The sequence below is a fragment of the Vanacampus margaritifer genome, chromosome 3 (assembly GCF_051991255.1).
Source record: "Vanacampus margaritifer isolate UIUO_Vmar chromosome 3, RoL_Vmar_1.0, whole genome shotgun sequence".
Classification (NCBI taxonomy): domain Eukaryota; kingdom Metazoa; phylum Chordata; class Actinopteri; order Syngnathiformes; family Syngnathidae; genus Vanacampus; species Vanacampus margaritifer.
In genome coordinates, this window is record NC_135434.1 from 1386872 (window position 1) to 1412381 (window position 25510).

The following is a 25510-nucleotide window of genomic DNA, read 5'->3' on the forward strand; positions in this document are numbered from 1 at the left end:
AAATGGGGGAAATGAAGTCATTAAGTGGGGATGTGTGACAAAATAATTGGCATTAGTACAAAACATCGGCAATCATCAAAGACACACATGTTGCCGTTTATTAAAAGAAATATTAGGACACCATTTAACACAGGACGTAAAAATGGTTCACAGTAGTAAAAGACACACAACATCCAACGTATTTGGACAGTGATTGACTATCAATCAAAGACACATACCACATGGACAAAAATATTGGGACGCTTTTTGCGAAAGGCGATTTGACAGCAACAGTCAAAAGACACACATTTAATGGACTAAAGTAATAGGCCACCACCACACATGAAGTAAAAAAAAAAAAAGATTAACAGTCAAAGACACAAACACCACATGGACAAAAGAATATCAACATTATTCAGGAAATTGTACACATATTTTTGATCAGGCGAGGCTCCAGCCGCTCCTTTCCGCAGTTAACCCTGGACGTTGACGAGACGAGACGAAACTCCGCAAGTTCTTGGTGAAGGTGTTATCCTCACTTGCTTCTTTTAAGGAACACAAAATGTCTCCCACCACTTCCTCTTCTCGCGCTGTCGCCGCCATTTTGTGTCAAAGACACTTGCGGTGAAGACCACGAGTCGAGGAAGTGCGCGTGGTGCGAGACAGAGGAGGACGAGGGCGAAAGGTCTCGTCAGACGTCTGGTCCGTGCGGCGAGCAGACTGAAGACAACGAGCGAATGTGGCCGCTCTGGCTTGGCGTAAACAAGACGAGACGAGACAAAGCGTGAAGCCTGCGTGCGTCTTGCGGTCACTTGAGGACATGTGGAGGACAGAGGCAGATGTCTGCTGGCCATACATAAAGATGCTGACATGTCGCGTTAGCGTCGCAACAACAAGCTCCCTGGCGCTAACACCACAGGCTAGCTTAGCACTGCTACGAGAATGCTGCAGTATCTCGTAAAGCTGACGACGGCCCGCAGCTTTTTTGCTCAATATTTACGGAAGGTACGAGGACATTTCCAGGCAAATGGTGCTCACAATTTTTACACCTCCAAAAACACTATAAATACCGCCATAACCAAAGTAAAAAAAAAAAAAAAGTTCTTAAAATTTTAATTATTGCCAAATAAATTGAAAACAAATAAACTGTGCTTAACAATGTACGGTTGTGGATTCAAGCAAGTTTATGCTACTGTAACATTATGCACAATTTTGCCATGAGCCTTTTTGAACTTCCAGTGACCATTAACATAAATTTTTCACCTAGAGGTGTACTCACTTTTGTTGTCGCCGTTTTTAACATTAATGGCTGCGTTTGTCATTTTTTGGGGATAACTGAAAAAATATATATTTTTGTTTCAAATATAGTCAATCTGCCCCAGAAAGTAAATGATAATAATAATAATATAAATACATAAAACACAAACAAGTCTCATCTTTTTAGGTGGACAAAAACGAACGATTTGTATTTTATTTTAAATCATCTGCAGGTGTACAGTATGTAACGAGCAGCAAGTGGGGTGCAGTTCATCGCTCGGCCTGCAGATGTCACTGTTTACCTGCTTTGCACAGAACCCCGGCAACACGCGCTTATTGTTTTCATTGTCTTTCTTTTTTTGGAAAGGTTATACGTTACAATGAAAAATATTATTAATGTTATATTACTGGACTTTAGAAAAACTATTGAAACCTTCAAAAAATTTTAATTATTGCTATTTTTTTGTTTTAATATTGCTGATACACACAAATCAATTCAATGTTTTTTCTATAATTACGTGTTCATACTGTTGCATGTATTTATATGCATGTTTTAATGTCATATTTTTTATTCTTTTTAAACACAAAGAGGCGTAATAACTAAAACGTGTCAAATAAAACCAACCAAACAAAAAACCCTAATTATTATTTTCTATTCACAACATATATGACTAACTTTTAGCCACACGTTTTCACTTTTTAAAAAGCAGAAATATGACCAAATAGATCAGCAGTTATTGGACCAAAATCATTGGTATGTGTTATTGCTAATGCTAAATGCTAACGGTGCCGGTGTCCACCGTGTGACATTTGCACCCGTGAGAAATAAATCACATCCTCCTCCATTTGCTGGACTCACTCATGTGAATTATTGCTAATGTGCTCCTGGCATCCATTTTGACACATTTTTTTCCCTTCTCCCAACTGAGTACGCTAGCTGGCCTTAGCGTGTGCTAACCACGCAGTAAATAAACCACAGAAGAAGATGTGAGAAGACAGAGGAGTGCAGTGTGGTTTTGTGAATAAAAATGATGCAAAGTGAGCAGTCTTTTAAGTAGTGATGATTTATTAATTGTTAGTGCATTAGCTGATGCTAATAACTGATGTGTTTTATCATTTTAGATTTGGTTATTATAAAAAATGGATGGTAGGATGAATAACTTGCAATGACGTTTGGAGTGTCCAAACAGAAAAATATTTGATGTTCTTCACCTTTCAGTTCATTTATTAAAACCACCAGACTCGGAATTTATGTTAATTAAATTATCATCATCACTGCAAATAAATCATATTTTGGGCGGCTTTAATTATAATAAGTGTATTTTTGATTCCGGTATGTTGATCACCTTTTTGTCAGGTTAAAAAATGACAATCATATAATAAAAAATTATTTCACCAACAAAACTGACTTTAATTGTCATTATGGGCTGAGATTTTATGTTTTCATGGCAACTAAATTTTGGTTTGGATGGAAGCTTTAATTATCATCATTATTCTTTAGTACAGCAACAAAATTTTTCCTTTTGTGTATGAGCCTTAATTCTTATTTCAGCAACACTTCTCTTAATGTTACTGCACTAACCGCATTGCTTTTTTATTAAACTAGCAAAATTGGATTTCGGAGGGTTTTATTTATTTATTATTATTATTATTATTATTATGTGGCTAACAGTGACTAAATGCCTTTTTGGGAGATTTCATTATTATTTTTGTTAAGGCAACTAAATTGCCTTTTGGAGAGGTAACTTTGATTATTATTACTATAGTAGAAACTTTTTTTTCCCCCCATGGCTTTGAGTAGGCGGCGAAAAAGGCGCATGCAGCTAGCTTAGCTTGCTAACACCTCAGATAGTCATTTGTAGCGGTGTTAGCATTTGGAGCTAACAAGAAGAAGAGCTAGCTGGGAGAGTACCTTGGCGGGCGGCGTGGCTCAGTGGTATGGTGGTGGTCTCCCCATTCAGTGGTAGTGGGTTTGATCTCATGCCATTGTGACCAGGTCAAGTACCCTTGAGCAAGAATACTGAACCCCCCATTCACCTCCGGATGCCATGGGTAGTCGAATGTAAAGCGCTTTGAGGGCCTTGAAAGGTGGGAAAGCGCTATGTAGCTAAATGAAGTCGCAATTACCAAAAGCGTGCCTGGCGTTTTCATACAGGATTCGTGTAATTATGTGTATTAGCGCCTTTATCTGTTTGGCTAGCATTTTTAGTAAATACATTTTTTACTGCCAACACTGTGTAGATTTTTTTTTGTGCGATCCATACTTTGAAATCGCTATAGATGACAATTGACATTTCCTTAAGCACAGCCTGTTGAATTTGGACTGGATTGAAATGACTTTGCATTGTTTTGTGAGCATTTTCAGCTAACGACAGCGTAGCTTCATTGCCAGCATTTGTTAGCACATTGTTTAGCTATCTACATTGCCATAAAGTGCGAAACCATAATGAAAACATAAAAACTTGAAGTCAACGGACTTCATTTCCAACCAGTGTAGCTTTTTTGTTTTGTTTTAGCAAATGACGAATTTTCCTGCTAATACAACAAAATTGTGAGTAATTCATCTCAAAGTGTAGGAGGTGGTGGTGAGGTGTGTGTGCATGTCTGAAGGTCAAAGTGGCAAAATGGGGCGAGCAAAGTAATGAGTTTTCCCGCCGTTGTACGTGCCCCTGAACACCTCGCCGTCCTGTCAAGACCACCACCACCACCCCCAATCTTCTTCCTGGTGTGTGTAATTCGCATAGCGTCTTAATGCATGGCGACTTTTCCCTAATAGCACATTTGCATGGCGAGCACAGGCGACGCGTCAGCGATTACACCGCTGCAGCCCACCCTGCCCCACCCGAGCCAGCGTCGGAAATATGCTGAGCTTTCGGCTAAGCTCTCATCAAACACGCTGATCTTTATGGACTGTATCATATTGTGCCGTAATGTGCTTTATTGTCCACAGAATAAGCTTTTCTTAAAGGTAATTGGAAAGTGGGAAATGGAGCCCCTCCTTAGCGCTATCGGACCCCGGGACCCCCTGCTCTCTCGGCAAATGTGGCTTGTGTAATGACCCCGTCGGTGCAAAAAGCCGAGATTTATCTTGGCAGCGGGAAATTGATCCATTTCACCTTTGTCTAATGGAAATTTTTTATCAAGGATTATCTGGTTATGCAAATGAGCGTGGCACCCCGGAACGGCGGGGATAAAAAGGAAGCGTGTGAGGGAGAAGAGGAGCCCGGGGGGGGGGGGGGCTGTTAATCTTGGGGCCTCTTGACATGTCAAAATGAAGAGAAGACACCGCTTGGTGTGGGTGGTGTACGCTTGACACATTTTATCCGTAAAAAATGATTAAGTGCACAAGATTTATCTTTAGTAACATTTTAACATTTCTTTGCGGCCATAGAAATGCGAGTGAAACCGTCTCGCATCACTTTGATAACAAGTGACGTGTGCAAAGAAGACAAATAAGCAAAAATTAATCAACAAGAACAATAATGCTAACCCAGCTAAGCTAACGAGGGTGCCCGCCCCCCCCCATGAAAAAAAATAAACGACATGAGACCTGTAAAATGACTTCAACCTTATAAACTGTCAATCTTGTAAAAATGACTTTCACGCTTACTACATAAGAGTCTAAAAATGACTCGACACCTGCAGGCACTAATGAGCTCTGTATGAGAAAATAAAAAAATGACTTGAGACTAGTATGAGACTTTTGAAAATAACTTGAGACTTAAAACAGTTTGTGTGAGACATTTACAAAGCTTTCATGTAACACAAATGAAGAACTTGAGACATGACTTGAATGAGACTTTGTCATAAAAAAAATAACTTGTGTCTGACTTGAAATGACTGAGATTTTACGTGGGACTTTTAGAATAAATTAAGACATTTCAAATGACTTCAGACTTCTACGACGGTTCAAAAAACATTTGAGAATTCCACGAGACCGTTAAAAATGACTTCAGACTTCCAAGAGATTTGAAAAGATTTGAGACTTCCATGAGACTTTTCTAAAATAAATAAATAAGATTTGCATGAGACTTTAAAACATGCTTGAGACTTGCAATACACCTTTTAAAAAATAACTTGACATTTTTGTGTGTCACTTTTAGAAATGATTTAAATCTTTACTTAAGACAAATTGAGGCACCAAAAATAGATTTACGACTTGCGTTATACTTAAATAAATAACTTAAGATTTATGAGACTGAATTGTTGAGACTTGCAAAAGACTTTTACAACTTAAGACACTTCAAATATTTTAAGTTGAAGATCCTAAAAACCTTGAGACTAGCATTAGAACTCTAAAATGACTTGAGACTTTCAAAATACTTTTTAAAACGACTTAAGACTTGCATAAGACTTAAAAAATAGAGATTTTAATGATACTTTTAAAATAACTTCCCCCCCAAAACTTTTTAAATGACTTGAGTTTTTCATGAGACTTTTGAAAATGACTTGAGATTTTTATGAGAATTTTAAACTTGAAACTTCCATGAGATTTTTTTAAAAACGACTTGAGACTTTCATGAGAATTAAAAAAAATGACAGGAGACTTACATAAGACTTGAGAGTTAAAATTGAATTGTGACTTCTCAGACTTTCTAAATGACTAAACTTGCATAAGACTTGAGAAAAAACATAATGAGACTTCCAAAAGATTTTTTTAAAAGTGACTCGAGAACTGTACGGGACTTCCATGAGGCTCACTCTGTATGCTAGGTTAGCATCTAGCATGATTTGTTTTTGCACCCGCGGCCTTCGGGAAGGGTTGTAGCGTGCGTGTTTGATTTGCATTCATAAACCCGCCTACATTGAGATTTGGCGGCCAATCCTTCACCCCGCATACCCCTTGTTGTGGGCCGTTTATGGACCAGACAGGAAGTGCGATGGCTCTCCACCAATGAGCAGCAGCTGCTCGTGTCCTCCTGGTGGCTAGCGTCAACATATGAGCCTCTCCGTGCTTATTACATTACCATGAGCGCGGCGGGACGGGCCCCCGGAATCCCACAGCACCCCCCCCCCCCCCACACACACACTCATGTTACACAGCCTTCTCCTGTCTGTAATTTGTTGCTAATCAGCTGTCAGTTCTGCGGCCACGACGAGGTGATCACGGTGGGCGGAGGAAGGTAATGGCCTTAAAAGTCACAGAGTCAATGTCAATGGGATCTGCGGGATTCAATCAGGGGGCCGGGGGAGGCGGGGCAGCCGGCTTTGGCGGGGGCTACTGTGAAGGATGGCGGCCCGTGCTGACATGACCACTCATTTTGAGCGCCAGCATCTGGGCCCCAGTAAATAACCATCAGTGGGCGGGGCCCGGCGACAGGTCATTAGCCCTGAGAAAAATAAATATCTCCCCTCGTCGTGTCGCTCGCGCGCCCCGGCCCGAAGGCTGCGAGTCATTTAGCACAGAACGGCGGATCTCAGGACAGATTAAGTGTGATGAGCCAATATCAGTCAGGGAGGCGGAGGGAAGGAGAAGGGGAGAGGTAGAGCAAGGGGGGGGGGGGGTAGTGGGTGTAGTGGGTGTAGTTTGAAAGCGAGAAAGTGCGACGGCGAAGAAGCACGGCAAAGTGGACGTTGACGGATGGAAGCTTTTTACTGCTAGCGAAACTGGTGCTGTATTTTCATTCATGACAGACCCGATGATCTATTTCTATTCATTCTCAAAATATGTATCTGTATTGATTATTCAAGAGGACAGACAATCGTGATCGCAAACCACTCGTACCAGTTGGGACTTGATACAGGGATGTGATTTGACCAAAGTGAAATTATCTGAAAATTTAGCCGGGGGTCTGGGGGCCGGCTGCCCCCCGGAGCTCATGGGTTTTCCGTGTTTTTAAGTACTTTCAATGCACTCACATGACAAAGAAATAGACAAAACAACAGCATAAATTTTCAATGTATATTGAACTATCCCATATAAAATGGCAGTTTTAGTCAACTCAAAATCAGTCACATTCAAAAACATTGGACTGCCTTTGCTTTTAAAAACTATCACTGAGAATATCATCATATCTAACTAATGTGATTACTAAGTTAACACATAAATAATGTTGAAGAGTTCAAATTTCATGAACAAATAATTGTATCGTGACCAAATGAAAAGTAACTCATATTAGAGCATACCACAAATGTCTTTGTTATAGCAGAAGATGTTATCTGTCGGAGTCATGTCATGATGTGCATACACAATGAAATACAAAAAAAAAAAAAAAACGGATTTTTTTTTTTGGGGGGGAGATTAAAAAAAAAGCGGAATTCCGCGAATTAGCGGAAAAATCACATCCCTGTTGATAGTGATTGGATGACAAAATGACTTGAGACTTGAAAACAAAAAAAACAACAACGATGAGACTTCTACTGATAACTTGAGATCGGCATGAGACTTTTAAAAGAATGACTTGCTTGTTAAAATGAATCTTGTCAATTCAACTTGCAACTCGAATACGATTTCGAAAATAACTTGGAACGTGCCCATTTGAGAAAAAAAATGACTTCAGACTGCACAACTGATAACAAACATGGACATGGATTTTTTGAGACTTGCGTGAGACTTACAGTAAATGACTTTTAAAACGGACTAGTATGACTTTGGACTCGATGGTGCACAAAGCAGATGAAACAACTCGTGACATGAGAAGTGCAAGAGACTTTCGCGAGTCTGTGAAAAATCAACTTTTCCTGAGACTTGTAAAAATGACTTGAACGAGACTTTGCGAAACCCCTTGAAACTTGCACGTGTCCTGCCAAGTACATTTGGATTGGCAAGCGACTTTTGAAAAGGACTTGGGACTCGACGCTAACGACTTCAGACTTGAATGAGGCTTCAACTCACGACCGGAGACTTTTACAATGTCTCGGGCCTTCCACTAATGACCTCATAAGACTTGTCAAAAAGGACGTCGGCATGATGTGGGACTTGCACAAATGGCACGAGGCGAACAATAGTCCCGCTCAAACTAATTTGTGACTTTGGGCAAACATCTTCCAAAAGTGACGCGAGCGCATCAAGTCATCTCAAGTCTTAAGTGCTCTAATCTTGATGGCCATTAACGACCTCGCTGGCTTAGATCATCCGTCTCATTAATGAATAAGTGATGGCTGACAATCCATTACAGGACGTCAAATATTACCCAAACGTTATTATATTAACACGCACGCACATTTAGTCCAATTCTATCAACATAATTAATCGAGTCTGTTCGCAAAGTGCCACCCTTGATGCATAATTAACACTTCAAGAATGAAATATTCATATTTCCTCATAGATCTGCGTCGCGCTCGTTGACTGAAGCATCTCTTCGCTTCCCGTGGCGTGTCTTTCGCTACCAATAACCTTGACCCAAATTCCCCCCAAAACATCAGCATAGTTTTTGTGACATTTGCAGCTTGTAAAAATGACGTTTTGGGCCTTACATGTGACTTAACGAGATATGTTAAAACAACATGAGCAAGAAATTATTCCTGTAAAAAAACAAACGTATAAAACTTAATCGAAACTTACATTATGACTAACGACTTGTTTTGACTTTTAAAAATGGCTCGGGACTCTCATGTACATTTTTTAAAAATCATTTTCATTTCACATGAGGTTTAAAAAAAAATGCATTAGAAATTACTTGAGACTTGCACGAGACTTTTCTAAAGTACGTTGGTCTTATATAAGACTAACGAAACTCACATGAGATTAAAACAACGACTTGAGACTTATATTCGATTTTTTTTTTAAATGACTAATGTACTCGAGCATGAGACTTGTAAAAACGTCTTAGGACTTACTTGAGACTTTTAACTCTTTGACTGCCAAAAACGTTAAATAACGTTTAGTAAAATCCTACAGAGGAGTGCCAAAGACGTTAAAAGACGTTTGTTTCAAAACAAAGGAGAAACTAGCCATTTTCTATTGTTGATTACTGAAAAACAGAATAAGGTAGAAACAAACTTGTTTTTTCTGATGAAAGATGAGAGTCCAATCTTTCATTTGGTAGTATGTGTGTTTCCATAGTCCAAACACATAATTTTCTGTGGCCCTTGAAAGATCAGTCAAAATGCTTAAATCGGCTGATCCCTTTTCTGAAAACGTCTGGCAGTCAAAGAGTTAAAGATGACCTGAGACTTTACCATGATTTCCAAAATACTTGCATGACATTTGTTAAACTTGAAACTTGCCTAAGATTTTTAAAAAAAGTGGCTTGAGATTTGTATGAGACTTTTAATAGACTTGGCCGTTGCACAACGCTGGGTTGGGCGGGATCTTCGTACATCCAAAACCCCGCATTTTTCAAAAACGCCACGTTTGGTTCAACCCTTAACGTTGCGTCATCAAAGAGCGCAAGCCATTTGCAACACTTCAGATTGGTCAGCAATTTGTAAACAAATAACACCCTCACGTGTGGACTGATCAATTGTATGGATTTGTGGGAAAAACATGAAATTGACCCAATTATGACATAGGAGGTATGCTCATGCTAAGCTAATGATGCCGTTTGAGGAGTATTTATCAGTACTAAGTCCGCTAAGAAACCAGCTAACAGGAAATGATCAACACGAGGGAACAAATTAGCTTTGTGTGTGTGTGTGTGTGTGTGTGTGTGTGTGTGTGTGTGTGTGTGTGTGTGTGTGCGCACATCAACTGATGAACTTGGAAGACGATCATTAGCGAGTCAAATACCAGCACAAATGGCCGCCTGCGATAATGGCCGACATTCATCTCAGTCTGAGCCGCGTTCAAGTAAAGGTGGGAACAAAAAGCGTAGTGTGCGTTTGTGTGTGCGTGCGCGTGCGTGATGTCATCACTTGCAACCTCATCAAAAGTGAACACGAAATCAAATCGGCAGCAAACTCTCGCCTGAAAGAAACGATTGTTGTGTAACATTTTAACACTTCCCCCATGGCGTGATCATGACGCGCACACCCTGAATACACCCCCACCCCCCACCCCCACATCCATCTGTTATGGCGGGTGCTGTCCATATAACAGGCGTCTGTCAATTATTTCGCCAGCGTTTTTATCGACTCATCCTCTGCACCGCCAAAAACGCTGCTCTGATCCCAATTATCTTTTTTTTTTTTTTGCAAATACATTTTCATGAATATATTAGCATCCTCCGCGCTAGCTGTTGTTCGCCGCCCCCCACCCCCACCCCCAGGGCGCTGCACACATTCGCCCGACTGTTGCGTTCTCGCCCGCCCAGAAAAAGAAAAAAAAAGGGAGAGGCCATATTTGCCGTCCATCTGCTGGGAAGGCGTACTACTGGGCTCTGGGCGCCACTCAAGGGGGCGGCGACGCAGAAAAAGCAGAAGTGAGGCCTTGGAGTGCAGATGTTGGCGTGTTGAAAATGCGCCGTTTTGAGCTAGCCTTGCAGATGTTGGAACTCGAAGATGATGCGGTTACAAGCTTTTAAATCAAAATTTCTAACAATTCAAAGAACCTCTGGAAAAGGCCAAAATGTACCTAAAATGGTTGCTTCAAACCAAAATGACATCTTGTGTTTTTACAGACATGTCTTTTCGAGACTTTTTTTTTTTCTTTCCGTGGATCTACTTCTTAGCATCACATACAGAAGTCAATCCCGGAAGATGAGTATTTGAAGCAAAGATAATTTCACGTCCATTTTACGCTTTTCCGCGGTATATTTAAGATACTGGTAACATCCAGTTAGCAGTTAGCATCACAAGTTTCAAACCAGTTCCAAACTACATAGAAACATATGATTTTGGCGCCAATAAGCGCCGGTCCCGGAAGATGACATGTTTACAGGACACAAAAAATAGTTTTGTATGTTTGAATGAACATTCCTGGCTTTGTTAGCATTCAGTTAGCATCAGATCCAGTGCAAGTTTCAAACCAGTTTCTGACTACATGTAAACACAGGATTTTGGCGCCAATAAGCGCCGGTCCCGGAAGATGACATGTTTACAGGACACAAAAGATAGTTTTGCATCCAATTTGTATGTTTGAATGACCGTTCATGACTTTGTTAGCATTGAGTTAGCAGTTAGCATTAGATTTTGAATGTACATTTATGGCTCGACTTTTGCTAGCATTCAGGGAGCATTTAGCATCACAAGGAGATGCTGGCCACGTTGAAACACGTCATTCTTCGTGAGTGTCCTGGAAGATGACATTAAAAGAAAAAAGAAAAAAAGTTATTTCTTTCCAGTTGTATGTTTTCAATAGATATTAAATATATTCACATTTTGTTAGCAGGTAGAATTCCATAATGCATTTTAAACAAGTTTCAAACTACAAGTAAACAGATAATATTCTTTCTTTAGGTTAGTAGAATCTACACAGTAATAGTTTTCTATCTGAAGCAAAGTGTTGTGTATAAAAAGCCTCAAAAACACCAACATGGCCTCATCAATTATGTGCCAAGCAGCCATACTGAAGATCTCACTCTGAACAGCGTGTGGCGCTGTCAGCGTCCTGATGGATGACCTGGCGTCTGGCGGAGGCCCTGCACGGCGCTCGTGACACTCGCCAGATGTTCAAAGCACCGTGCCACAATATTTAGGAACACCTGCCCGTGTCTAATATGAAAGTAAGAGCCTTGGAAATGGACCCAAATGGGCCTAAAATGGTCGCTTCACACCAAGATAGCAGAATTGCTGTCTTTGCAGACATGATGGCCTCTTGAGATGTTTTGGTGGGACTGATCACGGTACTGTAGGCAGCCCACCACATTTTATGATGCCAGTTGAAATTGGCTTTGATGGCTGAATTTTCAAACAATTGGAAGGTCCGCTCTAAACGGTCAACGTGACCCTAAAATGGCCACTTCAAACCAAAAATGGAAGACTTCCTGTGTCCTTCTGAGCATGGGTTCTAGAGACTCATGATAGACATACCTAGCAAATCTCTTGTTGAAACCAGCGCTGGGGGATTCAAGCAATTCAAAGGAGTCCTGGAAATGGACAAATTGACCACAACAAAGCGATTGCTTCAAACCAAAAGAGCAGAATTCAAGTCTCATTCCACGCATGTATTCTTGAGACTCTTTTTTTTGTTGGGCTTCTACGACACGACCACCAAATTTTATGTTGCCATATGAAAGTAGCTTTGTTTTTCAAACAGTTCGAAGGACTCTTGGAAATGGCAAAAAAGACCAGATTGAATTTGGACCAAAATGGCAGACTTCCTTTTTTTGTGGGATCTACCAAATTTCACATTGCTATCATTTCCCCCCACCCCTTGTGATTCTCAATGGCGTCCACCTGCATGGGTGCCTGCGTTGCTAATTAGCCGTTTGCCACGTTAATGTCCAACGTAGCTAGTGAAGATTCAATTGGCTTCGCCGCAAATTAATAGAGCGTTAATCAACATGCTAATTAGCTAATAAGCTGTTAATTAAATCAGGCAGTTGTGAGGCGTGCTAAGCTCATCGTAGCATACGCGGCCCGAGGAGACCCGACGACGTCCATTTAAATGTCCCAGCGCTCTCTGGGGAACCCGACACACAACCCGACCGCCGCCCCCATGCCGCCTGACCCCGCCCACCTCGGCCCTTAACGAGGCTAATTTCTCGCGAGCGGTGACACGACGCGGCGGGATCAATGGCGCCGTTTAAGCCCAGTGGCAGAACGCCAATAGGCATCAGTGAATTGTTTGCAGGCAGTAACGGGAAATCAATACGCCGACTTGACCCAAGGCGGGGACCGATTCTTCTTCTGCTTCTTTCTGGGGCTCTTTTAAGTAGACATTATTATTATTATTATGTGTGTGTGTCAAAGTCACTGTTGTGGTTGACATGTTTCTTTTTTTTTTTTGCCAGAAATCATGTTTTTGGTGAAACCAGCCCATGTTCCACTTCTGATTGCCAAAGAACGGAAAGAGGTAGAAAGAAACTTTTGATGAAGAGACTTTCTTTTGGAAGGTCCGTTTCTTATATAGACTGAACAGCGACATTATTCAGTCAGTCCAAAAAATAAATAAAAGAGCTTTAAAAACGGCTTGTCAGTTCTAAGAAAGGCGTGTGGACACAGAACGAAATCAACTCAAAAGTCAAGGCAGGACTATATTATATAAAGCATTGCTTTTGACCCCTCCCCCGAGGCGGGCCGGGCCACAGATCAATACATTTGATGGCGGGGCGGCCCTCCGAAGCGATAAAGGTTTACTCTGGAACAGCTGGGCTGGCGCGCAAGCCGAGCTTGTCTGACTAATGAATCGTGAAACAATCAGGCCGTCGCCATTTGTGTTTAGATCTGTAAATATGGCGGCGTACAAGTGCCAGACCATCGCCGGCGCTCCAGCTGGGGCCGCAGATGGTCTGGATGGCGAGGCGAAGCTCCCGACTTTGCCCTCCCGCACGCCAAGCTTCAACGCCGCCGCCGAGTGACAAGTTCACTTTGCGCGCTAACTTAGCCCGCCTGGCACGCTTCGCCAGCCGGCACTCACTTCGCGTAATTTTGTTTTAAGAAGCAGGAAGAAAAATCCTTCAAAGACACACAAATCAACCCCAAGGTTTAAATAAGAAAGTAGTTCGCTTCTTTTTACACTTGGAATGATCAATGTAAAATAAAAAGAAAAAAAAATGAACAAAATTGTGGCACCTTTGTCATTAACAATAAGACCTAATAAATGTATTAAAATGAAACTAATGACATAGACAATTTACATATTTTATTCATTTATAGTTGTTTTAAACAATATTATTTTTGTATTTAAATATTTCTAACTTATTTGATGATTTAAGTATTTTTTTACTTGATTATATATTATTAATAGCAATAACATAACTAGATGAATATTTTATTTATTTATTTATTCCACCTTTATGAACGGACATTTTTGTGCATGTCCAATTATTTATTATTGACCATTTATGATGTCATTACTTATAGAAATAAAATTACATGAACAGATACGTTACAATTTTCTTTTTTTAATTTTGCTGTTCAAACATATTTTTACAGTAGTACAATAATTCCCCCCAAAAATTTTACATTAAGATTAATGAAATTATTTTCTTTTTATCTGACAATTTGGAGACCAAAACAGAGTCGTTTTTAGACCAGCTAAATGCCGGTCTACGTTGTGGCGCAGGCCGTGAAACACAATTTTGGTGGATTTGATCAAGGCGCGGGCAGACAGATTAGGTGCTCCGCCTGGGCGTGTGGACATAAATTATTGAATGAGTTATAATTATTATCATATTAAAAATGATAGTGGGCATCTTGGTGCATTTCTTTTCAAATATATTTTGCGTGCGTGAATCTGCTGCATCGACTTGCCGCGTAGACTCTCTGCGCTGAATTTAAAGGAAATGAGGGGAGCCGATTCAATTGGCCAGGAGTCTGCTGTGTTCCCTCCCACAACGATGCAAGTGCCCACTTTGACCTGCGTTCATCTATGAAAATACCCCAAAAAAGAAAACTCCATCCGTGCGCACTGTTAGACTGACCTTTGCGCCAGACTTGCGCTGGGAATGAAAATAAAGCCCATAGTGTAAGTAATGTCTTACTACTATATTCACGTCTTGATGTTTTTCATAGTATTAGCTATTTTATAAGTGTATGTTACTGAAAGTGTATTATGCTATTGTTATTAAAGTTAAAGTTAAGTTTATTGCTAAATTTAAACTTATTCCAAAGTACCCATAATTGAATTGAAATTTGTTGCAATTCCAGACGTTTTTGTTGCTTGTTGGCTTCCTGGAACGGATGAATGGCATTTGCATTTATTTCAATGGGACAAGCTGACTTGAGATGCAAATGTTTGGAGCGTGAGTTGAAGTTGTAGGCAAAATTCTTGCACGTTTCACCGAAACGAAGTGAACGGATGCTGAAATGAAGTTTGACGAGGGCTGCTCCTTCCGTGAAGTGTTGAAGCGCAGCTGTTACCACGACGGCAGCGACCTTAAACGCAGCACGGCTAAAAAAAAAATCGTATTTTTTCCATTTGGGACCTGCCGCCCATGTCCCCCCCCCCTCCCCTCAGCGATGGAACGTTAACTGTCCCGACCCGCGCCGGCGGCAAACGGCGGCAAATGGCTTAACTAAACTGTCAGCTCTCATAAAGCCAATAAAGGGATCAGATAAATGTTTATTACGGAGCGGGAAAAGATCATTTTCTGGACAGAAATTGAGGATGACCTTTCCGGATAATTTCAACTCCACCCCCCTCTCGATGCCCCCTCGACCCCCGCCCCATGCATCCCCCAAGCCCTCCGTCTGCTGTATAAATCAGCAGTATCTCCATTTTCTTTCACGGCTGATGTAACCTTGCTGCATGACGTGGGGTTGCTACAGCTGACGTTCGTTTCCATGCTAAAAGCGCTGGAAATCATTTTGTCGGTCGGTCGGTAGGTAGTTAATAAGCAATAAGTTAAAAAGGTAAGAATGCAACTTTGTAGGTAGGTAGATTGCTGGTAGACAGGCTAGTATGTATAGATAGGCAGGTAAAAGGGTAGGTAGGTAAGTTAGGTAGGTAAGTAGGTATTTAGCAGAGGTGGCAAATCCCGGTCCAGAAAGTAAAAATCCTGCCACACTTTGGCTTTAGCACCGAGGGAGCTAGCTAGCTAGCTAGCACCTGGGGCTAGGATGGTTTTAGGATTGGTTAGAAAGTAGTCAGGATGGTAGGTACGTAGGGTTGCTCAGCAGGTATCAATAGGATTAGTTAGTCAGTAGTCATGTAGGTAGGCAGTAATAGGCAGAATTGGTTAGTAAGTAGTCAAATCAGTAGGTAGTCAAAAAGGCTGCTAAGTAAGAAAGGTAGGATCGGTTGGGTTGGTAAGTAGTCATTTAGGTAGGCAGAGAACTGGTCAGTCGGAAGGTAGGATTGGTTAGTAAGGACCCAGGTAGGTAGATAGGAATGGTCAGTAGTAGGAAGGATTGTTAGTCAAGAAGGCTGGTAGGTAGGAATAGGTATTATGGGTCAGTAACTAGTCAGATGGAAGTCGGTAAGTATGCAGATAAGTAGGTAGACGGACAGGTAAAAAAAAAAAAAAAAGTAGCTAGGTAGGTAGCTAGGTGAGTAAATGAGTGAGTGAGGTAAGTTTGTTGTTATTTAATTAGTATGCAGACAAGCTGGTTGGTTGGTAGATAGGAAGTCAGGAAGGCTGATAGGTAGGTCGGTGAGATAGTTAGCTTGTTTGTTAATTCATTTGTCAGCTGAGTGAGTGAGTGAGTGCTGAGGCGGGCAGCGTGGAGGAGCATCTTTGCAAGTGGCCTTGGGACGTGGCCGTACATCAGCCTAATGGCGGCATTAGCGGGTGAAACGGAGCTAAAACAAGCAGCCGTGCTCTAGCGTGCGGAGTTGAAGGAGGGTTCAAGTGCTCCCTAACCCCCCGCGCCACACCAGACCACGCACGGGGTAATTGTCGTCACGCTGATGGCCGCCGTTTAATCTGCTCTATGTCTTGATTTCCTACGACGGGTCACCGGGACGAGACGCACCTCGGGCGGCTGCGAGAAACAAGTTGTGCTTTTCACCGTTCGACGTCACGGAAATCTGGGAACGCATCACCGACCGCCGTTTGCTTCGGCAAGAGTCCCGTCAAATTGGTTGCGGTTAGTTAGACCTTTCCTCTTAAAACTGATCACTTCAAATGTGCTTACATTTTATTACCCTAAAATAGAATTTTAAAAAACTGTACTATAATATTTGTGGAATTAGATGTTTTTTTTAAAACTAGTCAAATTAGTCCAATAAAATGTCTTTTTATCTTCATATAATACAATATATTAGAATATGATCATACCAATTAGTCTTCTAATGGGTTGCCCCTAAATTTGGTCAGTTTAAATGTATCTCTATTTTACAGTAATTCAATTAAAATTATAAAATAATTTTCTAATATCAAAAGAAAACAAATATTACAGTTTTTAAAATACATTAATTTATTTTCATTTTTGGGGTACGTTTTAAATAGATATAAATAGATTTAAAAATAGAGAAATATATTTTAAAACTTGAAGTCATGTCAATCTGACCAGCAAATTGGGAGGGGTTACATATTTTATTTAAAAGTATTTCTTCATACATCTTTTGAAAACAATATTTCTTTCAGATCAATAACTAAGGGTTGGGGTACTAATATGGGTTGAGATATATCTTTTTAACCCACGTCACAACTCCAGCTATTCCAGAATGTGGTTAATACAATTGACAATTTAATAATTAATATTATAAAATCCAACACTAAATAGACTTATTTGTAGTATCTATTTAGGGTAGAGTACGTAAGTAGTCTTAAGAAATTCCGCTTTTTTTCCCACCACATTTCCATAGAAACGGACATTTGGTTGGGGGGGAGGGGGGTTAAACGTGCGCGAGGAACATCAGAAGGACGACAGCGGCGGCTTAAGGGAAGTCAAGATGGCCGCCAAGAAGGCAATGAGACAATCGCGGAGAACAATAAAGAAGAAGATGAAGAAGACAAACACGCCACAAGACCTCCAGACAACAAAGACGAGATGAAGCAAACACTCGGGGAGCAGCCTGTGTTTGGTCACTTGGAAGCGGCCCATCCTCTTGGATGGCGTTCCCTGCAAGCCGCTACATGCGAGCGTGTGCGCGCACGCAGCTGCCAACATCACAAATGAAGCGGTCAGCCGACAGCTTGGCTTGTCAAAGGAAGCAGTAGGCGGCCGCACCGCATGCAGTGGGAGAGGACGGGCCAAGGAGGGGCGGGGCAAGGTGGGGCAGGAGAGAAAAAAAAAAGAAAAAGAGTGAGGTCGATGAGATAGTCATCAGTTGTCAGTGTAGAAAAGGGTGGGGCCCACCTGATGGGGCAGGTTCAACGGACCGGTTATGTGGACAAGAGAGATGGGTCAAGCTAGTGGCGGTGTTACTTGAGGCAGGTTGCAGGGATGTGATTTGACGAAAGTGAAATTATCTGAAAATTTAGCCGGGGGTCTGGGGGCCCACAACAGCATAAATTGTTAATGTATATTGAACCATCCCATATAAAATGGCAGGTTTTTTTTGGGGGGGGGGGAGATAAAAAAAAGCGGAATTCCGCGAATTAGCGGAAAAATCACATCCCTGAGGTTGGGGTAGTTGGGAAAGGGTGGGATCAGGAGCCCGTTACCCCAAAATAAAAAATTGGGTGGGTAAACAAGTCCGACCCTGGGTCACCAGGTCCCCAAAATACCCCAAAATCGTGGCCCATTGTCGGATCCTCTGCTTCATCTATCCTTCCTTTAGTCTTACCTCTGGTCTCTTGATGTCCCCCTAATCCTGTTGGAATTCAGATGTATCTGGGCTTGGTGAAAGATTCTGGATTTGTAACTTTGTGGGTGGAGGGTGGTGTCTGGTTGGGGTTGAATTTCACTTGGCTTATTTCCTTCCTTTGATCCTTCCTCTGGTCTCCTGCCAACTTTTACGACTATGGCGGGACACTGTAGTAGCCAGTTAAGGGTCGTCGATTTATAATAGCTTTCAGGTTTATTAAACAGCACAAACTCGCATTCACGCACACACACAAAACAAAAAGGGATATAGAAGGCCGACGGACAGAGACCCCCTTTGGACCAAATGGCGCGTGTGTTGATGAAGAAGAGAGAGACGGGTAAGGGAAGAGGTGAGGGCAGTTGGCAGGGGTGGGGGGGATGTCCAGGTGGGAGAGAGATGGGTCAGGTAAGTGGTTGGCCCATGTGGGAGGGGCAGCAGTTGGGAAAGAGAGAGGTGAGGCAAGTGGTGCGGTTATACCAGGAAGGGCGAGAGAGGAGATGCAAAAGAGAGCCAGACAGGCAAGGAAAGGAGACACAAGTAATGGACTCGTGTGGAGCAGGTGGGGCAGGTCAGAGGGCTGCCGGGGGGCGGGGGTTAAGAAGCGGTCAGGTAAGCGCTGGTCCCAGGTGGGACTGATGGGAGGGGCGGCAGTTGTCTGGCTGGAATGGAAGGAAAAAAAAGGTGGGATCAGGAAAGTGGTGGGCCCACACAGAGCAGGCGGTGAAAGAGGATGAGTGGGGTCAGGCAAGTGGGGGTGCGCCAAGACGCACCCCTCACCTGCCCCCATCACGCCACATCTGCTCAGCTGTGAGGACACCTGGGACTCACAGGGGGGGCGCCGGCCTCCGAGTCGCTTGACTTGGTCTTACATCATCCGACCGGGACAAGGACGAAATGCCTCCCGTCCCGTCAAAAGCAGATGGTCGCCCTCCGTGAGACATTAGCGGCGGAGATGAGCAAACATCTTGACGACTACGGTCGCCACGGCGACGGCGGTGAGACAACAGATGCTACCGGTCACGTGATGCTTTGCTCACCAAAGGTTTGATCTCAAAGTATTGTCGCCTCCCAGAGCCAAAACCTTCTGCTTGGATTTTGTGTGTGTGGACTTTTGTGGTTTTCATGAATTCCAGTGCTTTAACCATGAGATGAAAACAACTGGCCGGTCGTCTCTGGAGGACAAAGACGTCAAGGTGACACGTCGATTGTTCTCCATGGGGGGCGTCTACAGTCCCCCCCCCCCCCCCCCCCCCCCCTCCAAGGCCACACACACAGTGTCAGCCATGATGTCACGCACACGGCTAAGAACTAAACAAAGTCACCTCTGGAGGATCACGACGGCAAAGACAAAATGTTTCATGCGGAATTTGCAAGCCAAGATGCAAACGCCACGAGACAATCGTCCTCCCACAACTTTTGCACTCGTATTTACTTTTTTTCTTTTTAAATATGTGAGGATTTCGTGGGGTAAACATTGCAGACACACGTGTGGTCAACTGCAAACAACATGAAATACTATTTTCAGTCTACAGCACATGCTAGCATTTTTTCCCCTCATTAACATCACAGACAATGAAATGCTTTTCAAACAGCTGACATTTTATCGGAAACATCTAAGACAATGAAATGTCTTCATCTAAGCTAGCATACTTTGATTTTAAACATCAAAGATAATTCAGTGCATTTTTTTTTGTTGCACTTTTTTCCCCTCGAAGCAACAAATTAAGCATTTTAGTGTCTGTCCCGTACCACATTTTTGCTAAACCTCAAAGACAATCTTCAGTGAACGGAACATAATTTTGTAAACATCAAAGACAACAGTGTTAAACAATATTTTTTTATAAACATAAAAGGGAATTTTTAATGTACATTTTCTGTAGGCAAAGACCATTTTTGTCTTTCACGCATCTACAATTTTGTAAACATCAAAGACAAGTGTCCTATGAGTCTACGTAACATTAACTGTCTTAACCTACATTTTCAGTCTTTATGTCAAAGACATTTATTGTCTTTATGCATCCAGAACCTCAAAGACAAATCTTTAGTGAAGGTCATTTGATAAACATCAAAGATCATTTAGAGTCAAGCCTCAGATTTCGCATGAATATCAAAGACAAGTCTTCAACAGTTCCAATGCAACTTTTATGTCCACATCAAAGACACCTACAGTATTCAATTAACATTTCATTGTAAAAATCCAAGACAATTTAATGTTTGCTGAATCTAATATCAATTATTTGTAAACAAAGTCTTAAATGCAGCTATTTTTTTCCCAAAGATATGTTAGTGACTTTGACGCACCTCGCCCAAATTTGAGGTAAGCAAAGACAATTTAGACGTCTAACTAACGAGCGCTTTGAGTACTCGGAAAGTAGAAAAGCGCTACACAATTCAAGGCCAATTTACATTCCTTTTATAAACCTCAAAGACTAGTCTAAACATCAAAGACAACGTAGTGTTCAATAAAGTGTTTCTGTACGCATTACAAGATTATTTAATGTCTTTGACACACCCTAATGTATGGTTCCTGTCCACATCAAAGACACACATACACACATTAGCACGTGGCAGGCTGCAGCTGTGGCCCATGCTAATGCGCTAATTGACAGAGTGCGCGCATAAGTAGCGGTTTCACAATTATGCCTCAAATTGTCATCATTAGCACAAGCGCTAATTGCCGCGGTGCATTGGCGTCGGTGTTTTTGTTAGTTGGAGGTTGGGGGGGGGAGGTGGGAGGGGGTACAGAGAAGGGGCTGTGTTGCATTCTGTGCAACTTCACCTCGCAGTCTTCAAAGTCAATTAGGAGTCGCAAGATGGACACTGGCCGGAGGGGAATCTTTGTTTTTCCTTTCCAAGCGCAACTTCCAAGGATACCCGGGAAGTCTTGTGAGTGAGACTGTGTGTGTGTGTGTGTGTGTGTGTGCGCGTGTGTGTGTGTGTGTGTGTGTGTGTGTGTGTGTGTGTGTGTGTGTGTGTGTGCGTGTGTGTGTGTGTGTGTGTGACAGGTGATAGAGTTTGGGCATAGGTGTGAAGAATATGTTCGGGAATAGCTCTGTTGACCACACAGACTTCAGGGAAGCTTGTACGTGTGTTTTGTCAACATTGAAAAAAATGTCTCCAATGAAGCTAACGGACCTTACTTTTTTGTGTGTGTGTGTGTGTGTGTGTGTGTGTGTGAAAATGTTGTGTGTTCAACATACCTAACGTAGGTTTTCTTGAATGAAGCTTGTGAGTTTCCATCAACGTTGTTGTGTTGGCGCCGTTGAAATTCAGCGGTGCGTCGGCAGACGTGCGTCGGCAGACACGGAGCACTCGGAGGCGACCGTGGCAGAGCGATGTCGGTGCTCCTCAAGGAAAATGTCTCCTCCTTTTTGTTTCCCACCTCAATGGTGAAGGTGATGCCTGGCGACCTCGCTGTTAACATGACAATAAATGATATTTATGTCCACTATTAATGACTGCTAAACCAACTATTAATGAGTGTCATGATGCCGTTGATTGTTACGCCCACTATTAAGGATTGTTATGCCCTCTATTAATGACTGCTATGCCAATTAATAATGATTGTTAAGCCACACAATGACTGTTTAGCCAACAATTAATGATTGTTATGCCCACTATTAATGATTGTTGTGCCCTTTACTGGTGATTGTTATGCCAACTACTAATGATTGTTAAAGGTGCATTGTGCCGTTCTCCACACTCCATTTTTTTGTAAAAAAGTGATGAACTGCACAAAGATCATTTAAGCCAAAATGTAATGATTGTTATGCCCTCTATTATTGACTGCAATGTCAACTAATAATGATTGTTAAGCCACAACAATGATTGGGATTGTTATGCACACTATTAATGATTGTTTTGCACTTTACTGGTGATTGTTGTGCCAACAACTAATGATTGTTAAGCTAACAATTAATGACTGTTATGCCCACTATTAATGACTACTATGCCAATTAATAATGGTTAAGCCAACAATTAATGATTGTTGTGCCCTCTACTGGTAATTGTTGTGCCAACTACTAATGATTATTAAACCAACAATTAATAATTGTTATGCCAACTATTAAGGATTGTTATGCCCTCTATTAATGACTGTTATGCCAACTAATAATGATTTTTAAGCCACATATTGATTGTTTAGCCAACAATTAATGACTGTTATGCCCACTATTAATGACTCTTATACACTTTATTAATGACGGTTATTCCCACTATTAATGATTGTTATGCCCTCTCTCTATTAATGACTGTTATGCCTTTTAATAATTATTGTTAAGCCACACATTAATGATTGCCAAGCCGACTATTAATGATTGCTAAGCTGACTGTTAATGATTGTTCTGTACGCATATGCTGGCGCTGGGAAAACGGGAAGGTTAATGGACGGGTGGCATTCATCAGCCGCTATTTATCTCTCCTCGGGAGGTGGCAGCTTTACAGTAAATACCTTCTGTCCCCCTAATTTCCTAATGATGGCCCATAATGACGGAGAACGGCGCTGCTCATTAGGCGGGACGAGGCGGCGTGCATCACTCCTGTCAGCCCCGCGTGGCTCACGCTAGCGCCGCGACGAGAGATGGAGACCCAGCTGTTACTCGCGTCCCCTTACCCCCAAAACGAGGCTCTCTGAGCGGGAGCCAGAGCGGGGAGGGCGGGGTTGGCTGTCGTACCAGGGGAGGGAGTAACAAAAAGGACACGGTCGGACATGATCACAGGAAAAAATGTCTGACAAACACGAGGCCACAGAATGTCACGGGAACATTTTGTTTTCAATTCTACATAGAAACACTTTGTGTTTTTTCAAGGCTACTCTAGAATGACGCAACGCAATTCAAGAAGGATAATTGGCTCGCACAGAACAATAGGATTTGTTTCAAGAATATTTGGCTCATCTAGAACGATCTGATTCAATTCAAGACTGAGATTTGCCTTATCTAGAATATGATTCAATAAAAAAAATGATATTTGACTCATCTAGAACTGTAGAATTTGATTTAAGAATCTTGTTTAGCACATATAGAACGATACATTCTAATGTCAGATGAGTCTTGGTGCAGGTTTGATTTAATATTCAACTTTTCTCACCTGAAAGGCTCAGTCAGGTTCAGCATTGATATCTGGTTGATTAAGAACAATGTGAATGAAGTCAAGATAAATATTTTTGGCTCATTGACAATGCTATAATTTGACTGAAAAACAACTGATCAATAATGCCCCCCCCCCCCATTTTTTAGAATCAAATTTGAACTTGTGATTAATGTTTAACGTTTTGATTGATTTCCCATATTTCCAAATTGTTTCCAGAATGATACGATTTGATTGATGAGAACAGTAACTATTTTTGAACTGAACTAAATGAGACAAATATCATCTAATTTTAAATAATGCAAATGTACTTCTTTAAACGCGTCTTTCTAGACGAGTCAAATGTCGGTGTTGAATCAAACCATAACGTTTTGAATGATCTTTTGTGTTAACGATCCTTTCATAAAGACTAACAATGACCGAAATGCCTGCAAATTCTCTCTCTTTTTTGTGAGAGGACATCTTTGGGCCAAAGTTATCACGTGGCTGAGTCTCATTCTCCAAATTAATGTTTTGGAAAAGACGAATATTTGCATGCGAGTGCTAATTGTGACATGTTCCACCAGGCCGCTGCGCAGTGCCGCTAATTCAAAGGCCAGAGCGATAAAAAAAAAACGGGAAAAAGATTCAAATAAAATCACAGTGGATGAAGCGAGGGATTGTGAAGCGGGAAAAAAAAAACGAAACATAAAAGAATGTGCGTTTTTTATTGTGTGTCGTTAACTCTGAGAACGTTATGGGAATACATTTTCAAATCCTTTGACCTGGTTAGGCTTGAATTTCGAAATGAATGCCTGAAGAGCACAAATACAAAAGTTAGCAATGTAAGTACGCAGCACTCATGAATCCGCTTGTTCTTCATGAGCCAAACCATCAATCTCGGAAACGCGATCAAAAAAGGAAACACACCAGAATAAATAAATAAGTACAAGGAAAATATGAATTGAATCATAGATGTGCCACATGTAACTCGTGAATCAAATCGTATCTTTTGATAAATCAAATATTCTTGAATCAAATTGGAACATTGGTTAAAAAAAAACTGTTAATCGGTTATCATTCGATTCAATTGGATCGTAAAATACTGTTCGCAATGCAAGATATCGTCCCTGAACTGATTCTTATAATCCTACATGAGCAAGTATTGTTGTTGAAACAAATTGACACCACAGATGGCTTTCAACATTGTTTTCTATACTTCAAATCATATTGATCGAGATGAGCCAATCAAATTGGAAACGCGGCAAGAAAAATGAAGCAAGTTATAAATAAATAAATAAATAAAATTAAGCTAAACAAATAAAGTCAGCCACGTATCTCAATTCAAATCATATTGCATCCAATATCTATATATATTTATATACATATACACATTTTGAATCCAATATCATTCCTGAACAAAATCAATGAATCCTAAAAATGAATGGATCATTTTTAGAGCAAAAACAGACGAGTCAAAAACAAACAAAGTCGTTCTCAAATGGAGCCATTAAATGCACGGTATAAACTTCCGCTTAAATAATTAGCGCCGCGCTCCAAATAGACTGCGAGTGTGATTTAAAAGTGTTTTTCTTTTCTTTTTTTTTTTTTAAAGGGAAAATTCAAAGTCACCTCTGATGCGGTTTGATTAATTCACGATGCCACCTTGACAGGCCTAATGGCGGCACATGCATAATAGAAAGCCCCCCCCCTTCATGGCGGGTGGGTTGGCTTCAAAGGAATTAGCGAAGGGGAGGCGTCAAATTACAGCTGTTGTCTCGCTTTGCTCAGACTAAAAGTGGAGCAAACAGGCTTCAAATGTGACAACGTCCCCAAAGATGAAAAAAAAAAAAAAAAGGCTCGACGTAAGAGAGGCAGCGTCATGGCAGCAAACCACCAGAGGGCGCCAGTGTCGGCTCCCAACTTTTTGCCTGCCTTAATTGGGCTGCAGAAAAAGTACAAACAGGAAGTTAGGGTCCTCAACATACTCTTTTGTCAATAAAATTTCCGGGCCTTCAACAAACTTAA

General features: G+C 41.5%; 1 protein-coding gene across 8 annotated transcripts in view; it reads right to left on the reverse strand.

Annotated features, from left to right (window-relative positions):
* The window catches only part of paqr3a (progestin and adipoQ receptor family member IIIa), a 99573-nt gene that overhangs the window by 24005 nt on the left and 50058 nt on the right, over positions 1–25510 (reverse strand). For all 8 annotated transcript variants that reach the window (XM_077561904.1, XM_077561909.1, XM_077561906.1 and 5 more), the window contains one exon: positions 21616–21829. In XM_077561904.1, the coding sequence (XP_077418030.1) occupies positions 21616–21829 (214 nt within the window). The remainder of the gene's footprint in view (positions 1–21615; positions 21830–25510) is intronic.